Raw genomic sequence first — 9,216 nt, 5'->3', positions numbered from 1 at the left:
AGTATTTTGCTTGGGTATAAGAGTCAGGGCCAGGGTTAAAAGCTAAAAAGGATCGAAGAGATAAATAACAGAGCAATTTTTGATTGAGTGTCGAAAACAATCGTGGATTGCCCTGGTTGATTACCTTCCTGTGATTGTGGTTGGTCTAGAAGACTTGTACCTCTTTCCAACGATTTCAGTGGGATTCAGCACCTTCCCTGAGAACAACCTAGAAAATTCCCTCTGAATGTCCTTCTTAAGAAAAGAGTAGAGGACTGGATTGACAGCAGTGTTGGCGATCAGTGCAATAGAAACTATGTGATTCAGCGTCTTGGTAGACTGACAAACACCGATGAGATGGCATAGACAGTGATAATTCCAGCCGATGTATGTGACATTATAGGCGGTCATCACCATGATAATCAAAGCAGTCGAACCCCTGAAGTGTACATTGGACAGGGCAGGTGGCCTGTTGTTGACTGCACCCGTGGCATGGTTGTACAGGACCTGAGTGGTCATTATACCAATCTGGCTGTTGACCTTCTGGGCGACGTGAAGTAGATGGAACGTCGCAGCGACAAAGAAAACAAAGGGCAGGATTTGGAAGATAATAATTCGGGAGATTTCCACGAGCATGGTGTACTTTGGATTGTTGTTGTGAGTGAAGATGGCAGGAAAGAAGAAGAGCAAAAACGGGGAAATCCAAGCCGCAACGATCACGGACCAGGTAGTTTTCTCCGTGAGTAAATAGATGTGCCGAAAAGGCGTTGCAATAGCAAGAAAGCGATCGAGTGCCATAGCAAAAAGATTTGTGTTGGAACAGTACAGGAAGGCGAAACTGACTTTGAAAAAGAGACCTGCATGGCTGAGGTCAATAGTGTAGATGAATTTAGCGCAAAACTGGGGTGGAAAGAACGCTAGAGATGCGCAGAGATCGGCAACGGCCAGCGATACGATGAAATTATTACCAGGGGTATGGAGGCGAGGTTTCGTGATGACGAGATAAATTACGAGTCCATTGCCAATCGCTGATGTCAGAACAAGGAACCATCCAAACACCCAGAACCACATATTGAGTTTATCAACTGACAGAAAATGTAACAATAATGATAGTTGATTGCATTATGTAACAAATTTTATAATATGACACATGCAGGCCTTTTAACGCTTTTATTGGGAAAAACGGAAAGATTACTTGACTTTTCTGTGCTCGGTCTGTACGTTATGACCTCGAGCTAAATTTTTTCCTGTCCGGCCCTTCCCATGATTAGAAAATATATCGCCGCGAAACCTTTTTCACACTATAAAATCAAGTCTCGTCTGTCTTTGACTGGAATCGCTATTCGATCTCTGCAGTGAAAACCAAGTCAAATATAAAACTTACCTCGACTTTTCGATCAGGATAAAAGTACACTTGCAATGCTTGATAATGCCTTCTGGTTTCGGCAAATGACAGTAGTGTTTTCTTTTCTCGCTCTTATTTACGCGCTTGTTAAGAGTGTTCCTGATTTTTCGTGCGCACTTTACAGAATTCGGTTCCCTGTGATCTCCATTTCAGTATCGTTGGTTGAATCCTGTCTTCATTGTCAACCAATGGAGACTCATCGAATTCAAGAGGCCACATTGATGACTGCCGATAATAACTCGTTTTAATATGAAAAGTTTGTATCCGTGGCCAATATAAATCTGACGCTGTATTTTCTGAAAGTCGCCGAAAAGCACACAATATTGGCTGTCTGAATTGAAATAAATCCTGATTTCAGGGAAACTTTTGCGCCGGTTGGAATTTGATCCAACACAGAGTTTTAAATACCATTTAATAAACACCGCAGTTTAATTAAAAAAAAAAGGACCCCACTGAATTTAAGTTATGAAAAAAGGTAAATAGGTGCTTTCCCCGAGCTTTTCCGATTTTTTTTTTTTTTTTGGCGTAGCACATTTTACCTAAACTAGTTTTATTTTTAATTAATATAGAAAAAGAAAACCGGCAGATTAAAAAATCGGAAAAGCTATTAATACAGCTCATCGTTGAACGAATAAAACGTTTAACCAACACACGTAGTTAGTGCGTAATATTTTTTGGGGGGAAATTTGATTCCAAGTCGGGAGAATCAGATTGTGTTTTCAAGTGGGCGGCGATTTTCATATAGAGATTTGTTTGAAATGTAATGTCACATATCAATCAAACTTTTCCATGTTATTCTGCAATTGCCTGATTTAAGTTGCAGTTGATAGCACTCGAGAACTTTTTTTTCTAACCTGTGCTTACTAGATTTGGCGTTACTTCAACCTTTCCTTCGATGGTGCCAGAATGTTTGAAAATATGTAACTAGACATTGAGGACCTCACTAAGAAGTCTAGTTTACATTAATTACACGCTAATTTCTGTTTCTTTTGACAGTTCCCAAACAGTTTCTCCTCACTCCCGAGATCTGAAGATTAATTCTCACTTCTGCTTGGCATACATCCTTAATGTTAGTTTAGAGAATTTGGTGTTGAACCCAACCGTATACCTCAGTTGATATTATTTCTTTCTTTTCATTACTTTTCTGCTCGACAATATATCGATTTCGTAAAGAGAAATTGCTTTTTGGACACTCCTAAGTGGGCAGGGGTTGAAGGTGTTTACGAAGTCAGTTTCCTGATCAGTACGATATTAGGAGTGTGCACGCAATCATTTGCCTCGTGCACCGAAGGAGTTTGAATGATAAGAGCAACAGTGATAAACAGATTGAAAAATGCAAAGAGAACGGAGATTACAAAACACCTGCTTGTTTGCGGTAAGTTTAACTCATTTATTAAAAACATCCTTCACTGGACAATTTAAAAGGGAAAGTTTCATCTCACAATTCTACTTAGAAAGTTAGTATTTGAATATGTACATTTTATTTGCAAAGTTAGTTTAATTTCATTTCGTAACGGTATCTTTTTTTAAAATTCAAACACTGAGTCGTAAACTAGAGACATCCGTCTTTCGAAGTTTCCCGGAATTTACGACTAAAAAATCTCAACTTTGTTCAGGAAGAAAAACAGTGTGTGCTCTCTTTGCGAATTGAGATCAGCTCCAGTCAAAAAAAGCACTACAGTCACTTCTTTCCCTGGCGGTCTTTTTTACTCATATTAGTAAGAAACATTTCCAAAAACAAGTACTAATAATCTATCTCTCTCTCGAGTGAAAATATTAAAAGAAGCTGGGATTGATCAACATCAGAGAGCATCTAAAACAAGGACAAAATAATCACAAAGGCCAATCAGGGCAAGGGGGAATGCCACAAAGAGCGCGTAGCGAGTAAAAAAAAAAAAAAGAAGAAGCAAACTTCACAGAGCGCGCGAAAATGAGAGTGAGCCAATGAGAACTCGAAGTAAAATCAAGCCAATTTCCGGAGCGCGGGAAAACGCGATTGGGCAACTTGCGATTAATTTTGCATCTGATTTGTTCAGAGGATGGCGCAGGTTTTCTTTACCAATTTCAGAGGGAAGTAAAGAAAAGGCAATGAAATTATAAATTATCTTAAAAATGCCCTAACATTTTAAACATCATTAAATTTCCCTAGCCACCGGGGACATTATACTGTTCAATACATCTGTTGAAATCCTCTTTGTAAACAAGCCGCATTCCACAGAAAAGTTGAAATCTTGAATACGGCACCGGCTGGTAGTTTGTCTCGCGCGAGAACACGTATCCCTTCCAGAACTTGTTACTAGTTTGGTTTATAAGTTCTTCATTCAGTTCATAGATTCTGTTGGCGTCGAGAAACTTATTTTCTGATGGGTACTTCTGACTAAAAGTGTAGTCCAGTTGCCAAATCGGATTTGAGAATTCTGAAATAAAACCAGTTAAAAAGTTACATGTAACTGCACATCCTTCAAAAGCTACTCTACAAATCTGACAGTTGATGAAGTATATAGATCACATCTTTGTAGAACTGTTGCATGCATTATAGCTTGGGAGACGAAAAAATTAAAGGGCGCGAAGTACACGTTTGGTTAGCACGCACAGGACTCTCGCATGCTTAAATTTATCCATTTTTCACGTCTCGCGCAATGACACGTGCAGCTGGCGGGCGTCTTCCCACTCTTCTCTAAGGAAGAATAACAGTAAAAAAAAAAGGAGGGTGAGAGTTACTATCTCAGTGTGAGACTGATTAGACGAGTCGATTAATTAGGGAAATTTATCAATTCTCTACAAAGCTTACAGCAGTAGTACTTCGTTGATAAAATAGTTTGATAGGTTTATTTTTCTAATTTTCTTTAAAAAAATCAGCTAAAGGAGGTGAATTTCTTTGATCTTTAGTAAGTTTTGACCTTAAGAACAGCACAACAAATCGGATGGTATGGTAGCTATAGTGTGTATTATTAAAACGTGGTACTCCAAAATCACCGTTCCAAAGCGAGTGTACAATTTTTACGATCCACAAGGGCAGAAATGCTCACTAGTTCTTGACCGTTCTTGACTTTCTACATAAGCACTGCAATACCTGTAGACGTTTGTTGTATAGCGTAGGCAGCTTGGTACTTCTTTAAAATCTCCGTATTTAAAAAAGTGAGATATTTTTCCTACATAGAAGTTCCTATTTTTGTTTCTATTCGAAAATTTTGAGCGATTACAATACTACTGTGGCTCTTAAATGCAAACCCTCTACTCCCCCCCCCCCCCCCGAAGGAAAAAGGCTGCATTGGTATTCCTCACCTGTAGCCATGACTAAGTCCATGTAGTACTGTGTGTAATCCAGCAGGACAAGTTGGTCTGTTTCTAGCGACACTACTCTAAATGCTGGGTTGTTATGGTAGACAGGAGATATGGCGGGTGCAAGAAGCACAAACGACTTCGGTGCTTCTTGCTGAGTGTCACCGGTTTCTGTCATAGACAGCTGAAGACGGAAATCGTCTTTGTGTGTATGAGCAAAGAACTGGGCTAAAAAAAGAATAGGTAATCATGTTTATTGCCTCAGGAAGGCTAAAAATATCAAATCGTAAGGGCATTAATTTCTATAACTGTGTAAAGGGAGGACAATGAGAGTAAATTGCCCCATCTAAGGACATCGAAAAAGCGCCATGACCCCGCCCTCTCGACCTGGGGGTCACTGCGCTGACAATTAAACCACCGCGTTCGGCAGGGCAAATAATCACATCTCAATTCCATTTGATTAACCTTACGTTAGCTTAAAAGAGCTGCATCGAGAAGAGAAATTGCCTCGAAATAACAGTTTGCCAGGGTATACAAACAATAGAGGGACAAGAGAAAATCAAAAAGAAGGATAGCGATAGGGGTTTGATCATTCGTTATCAAGTAAAACAAACAGAATGGGGCTAGTTTTGAGAAGAATTTAAAAACTTGAAATAAAACACTTACCAGTCACTAAGTAACTGTACTTTTTGGCCACAAGGCTCACATATGTATTTGTGTAGTTACTGAACCAGTAGGATTTTCCGTCGTAAGTATCAATTCTAACAAAAATAGACACAAACATATTTGACAAGAATCTTATAGTTAAGACAACATAAATGTTACACAGGGAGGCATAACAGAGCTTGACGTTATGAAAGGAAACGCGTCGTAGCCTTTCACAGCGCGGCGCAACCTTTGAAAGCGAATTTCAATGATTATTGCATCATATCTGCCGGGAAAACCACAGGAACCCCCACAGGGATTGCTAAAAGAAAAGCTGAGATTGGCGACTTCACTGAATACTTTTAGGATTTGATTACCTGTAAGTAGCAGATCTAGAATTGGGTCTCCCCCTTTGCTTCTCACCTCTCTCCCGAGGGGGAGGGGGGGATGGGAAGAAACCTAGCAATGAAGTTAAAAAAAAAAAAAGGCTCCCACAAAACAGAGGAAATACTTTTTTGAATAATTTCCCTAACACTTTAAATATTTGAATACCATAAAACAATACCTTACAATCTCAAAAACACAAGTTAAAGCTCTAGTACAATACTCAACATACCCTGCAGGAATGTGAGATACCAGTATCACCTTTTTTCCTCTCATTGCTGCAATTTCTAACTGGGTTTCCAGCCATGTTAACTGCTGGACAGCCTTTTGAAGGATTTCTGGATTGTGATTCACTTCTACAGACCAGTAAAGGCTGTTTAAGACTAATAACACAATCTTGCCACCTTAAAAGAAGCAAATGAGGGCTAAAAATTATATCTCATTTAGCACCTACTCTATATATAAGATTGAGAACAGCTAGTTCTACTAAGATTTTGATAACATATTTGAAATTGAAGGGAGGTCAAATTCCTAGGTGTCCACTTCTTTAAGTACTACCTTCAGAGGAAGGGTTGGGAATACTTAGGACAATTTTTTTTTCAAATTGTTATGCCTTGTTCCAGGGTTCATGGCTCCACCCTTATGTCTTTTTTTCTTTTTTTTTCGTTCTCGGCTAGGATCTAAGAGACTTTTACCCTTAAAGTAATGTTATGGATCAACAAATAGACACTTCATGGACACTTTATGATTAAACTAGTTTTACTAACACCACTCCATGGAATCTGACCAAGGACAGAGCACCTCCCCTTAGTCCATTACAGAAAGTATCTCCTACCCCAGACATTATCAGCTTGTCTATTATAAGGTTGAAGTGGTCGGGGGGGGGGGGGAGGGGAGAGGGGGATCATGAGGTTAGGGGGCTAAAGGTCAGAGGTGAGTAGTGAATAACACTTGACAAAACAAAGGTAAAAAATCACCTGCAATGCTGGCATTGTAGTATCCTCCCTTTAAAAAACTCTCTTCTAAAACAGTCCTTGTAGTTGGCTTTGTCATGTCATTGGGGCATGAGGAGCACAAAATCAATGGAGCCCAAGAATTCAAAAGCTCTTTATACCAGTCACTGGAGTTTGGTAAAACATAATGTCCTGGCAGATCATTATTCCCAACCACTGGGAAGATGGGAATATTTGGAAACCTTGAATGTGCTTTGTTACTAACTTCAGCAATGTTATCCAAAACTTTATGTGGACCAGCATAAGATGTCCACATGCCATGACCTGACAAGTCACCTGAATAAACAAGATAAGGAGCCAGACTTGTTTGATTAATCCACTATTTTTAACTGATGACTTAAATAGCTAAGACTAGATATACTTCAAAGTTTCATTGCATTACAGGGTGCACCATTATGCACACAGAGGGGAGAAATATAGGTGATTAAAGGGAGACTGGGAAATTGCCAAAAGAATTCTCTCATCCCAAAGAGAAAACTGCAAAAAATAATTGGAACAAGTTTTCTCTAACATCTTGATAATTTTTATGTTTAATAGAGATATCCTGGCATAATCTCACAGAAACAAAAAAGTAAAGAAAACGCATTTTTTGATTGGAATATTTGGGGGATATCAATGATAGTCTCATTCTCTTGGTGACATGTATAAAATTAACACTCAATCAAATCTTTATTTCTTATCTTTTATCTTTATCTTTTTCTTTTTAACATTGTTACCCACCTGTTAACAAAATGAAGCTAACATTCTCAATCTTGCTTACATTCTGCATGGCATCCAAGGAATTTTCCACAAGATCAATTGGTGAATCACAGCCAATCCTTCCATATTGTGCTGTGTAATTTGATGTACTATTTGCAAGTTCTGGTCGGCAAAAAGATCTTTGGGGTGTATTCTTGTCATAAAAAGGATCATAATGTATATCCGAAATGTGGACAAACTTAATAATGTTGTTATTGACAGCTTTTCCATTCTGCTTTTGTGTGCATTCTGTATTTTTATGACCACTCTCATAGGTTACAATTAATATCACGATGAGTATACTGCAGATAACAGTTAAAACTCCAATTAGGATTCTTGCTTTGATTGTCTTCTTCTTCCATCTTTTACGCTCATCCAAATCACGAGCCTCTATGCTGGTGAGACTGGAATTAGACATGTTCCGAGTGTAACTCACTGCCATGACAACTGGCTACATGAAACTCCTGTAAACATTTTAAGCATACCATTTAGATTTCTCTCGATGCCAAAAAAAAAATAACATTGTAAACAATTTTTAAGGCAGGATGCTGGAACAAAGTACAGAAAGAGGACCTTGATCTGATGAAATTTAACTGTCTCTTAGTCTCATTCGGAACAAGTCTCACAGATACTTGTCAAAATCATACCTTGAAACCTTTCCTATGGGGCAATGGAGTACCTTCCGGAAAAATTTACTGTAAGACAATTTGGTTGTTCAGGAGAAAATCCCTCAATTTCATCGTAATCTAAATCTAATTTAAGTACTCAAAGTAAAAACTTTTTTATGTGGTGAACGTGCGTGCATTCAACGTCTGCGGAAAAAGCGACGCCTTCCGGAAACGCGATCCTCGCACACATGCAGTGGAATTCCGTCGTTCCTAACGCTACGTGAACGGAAAAATTTTTATAATCAATAGAGGTAGCGACACACTGTTGAAAATAAGACTTTTCTGTTCGGAACGGGTCTGAACTTAAACAAGACATCACTACTCATTGCTAAGAACCTGTCGTAGGTATAGGTGACTAGAGACATGATCATTCGTTAAGGCCCGTTTAAACGGTTTCAACATTTGACAAACATTCGTTCAACAAAAGTTGAACGGACGTTGGGTAAATGTTGAAACCGTTTAAACGGGCCATTCAACATTTTCGAGAACAAAGGAAAAGTTGAATCGATGTTGAATGAAAGTTTAAACCGATTCAAACTTGATTCAACACGCTTTCAACATGCTTTCAACATGTTTTACGTTTTCAGCAATACTGGACGACCTGTTCAAACGCACCGAACATTTGGTTCAACAGAGTGTTGAATGCAAGTTGAAGCAAATGTTGAAACCGTTTAAACGGGCCTTTAAATGTGTTCAGAAGGCTTACAATCGCAAGAAAGAAAACCTCGACTTTCCAATTCATACAAGAGAACATACGAAGAACATATAACGAAAGAAATTCAGAATGGTCCTACAAACTTAATCTCTGCTAAACCAGTCAACTATCGAACCCAAAAGTGTGTAAACTACGTTCCACTTATTGTACGCAAAATCGATCAGAAACCCATTGGAGTGGCAATATAGTTGTAACATACTATACATTTCGTTACCAACTTCAAGTTGTACATAAACAAACTACTGAGACTGTACGAAAGCTTACCTTTCAACAGACAAATCAACCCTGCTTCGACGTTAACTAACGAGTTCTGGGCGCGTTTCCGCTAAAGATTGCAATGATTGCATGATTTTCTATGCTCTCTGCAGCGTCATTGATATCATTAAC

The 9,216-nt window shown here is 38.7% G+C and overlaps 2 protein-coding genes across 2 annotated transcripts; both read right to left on the bottom strand.

Annotated features, from left to right (window-relative positions):
• Positions 1-120: 120 nt before the first annotated feature.
• LOC131778004 (olfactory receptor 7A42-like) lies at positions 121-1,050 on the bottom strand. The gene has a single exon (XM_059094378.2). The coding sequence runs from the start codon at positions 1,048-1,050 to the stop codon at positions 121-123; it is 930 nt and encodes a 309-aa protein (XP_058950361.2).
• A 1,713-nt stretch (positions 1,051-2,763) lies between these two features.
• On the bottom strand, positions 2,764-9,216 carry LOC131778040 (cyclic GMP-AMP phosphodiesterase SMPDL3A). The gene is made up of 7 exons (XM_059094427.2): positions 9,094-9,216; positions 7,429-7,910; positions 6,673-6,984; positions 5,928-6,099; positions 5,333-5,427; positions 4,670-4,894; positions 2,764-3,801 (listed from the first exon to the last, which is right to left on the bottom strand). Exons 2-7 carry the CDS (start codon positions 7,886-7,888, stop codon positions 3,530-3,532), a joined length of 1,536 nt encoding a protein of 511 aa, XP_058950410.2. The 5' UTR covers positions 7,889-7,910; positions 9,094-9,216; the 3' UTR covers positions 2,764-3,529.

Source organism: Pocillopora verrucosa, chromosome 12, assembly GCF_036669915.1.
Source record: "Pocillopora verrucosa isolate sample1 chromosome 12, ASM3666991v2, whole genome shotgun sequence".
NCBI lineage: Eukaryota > Metazoa > Cnidaria > Anthozoa > Scleractinia > Pocilloporidae > Pocillopora > Pocillopora verrucosa.
Note: the sequence above shows the minus strand (reverse complement) of the source record. Positions and strands in the feature narration are given on the sequence as shown.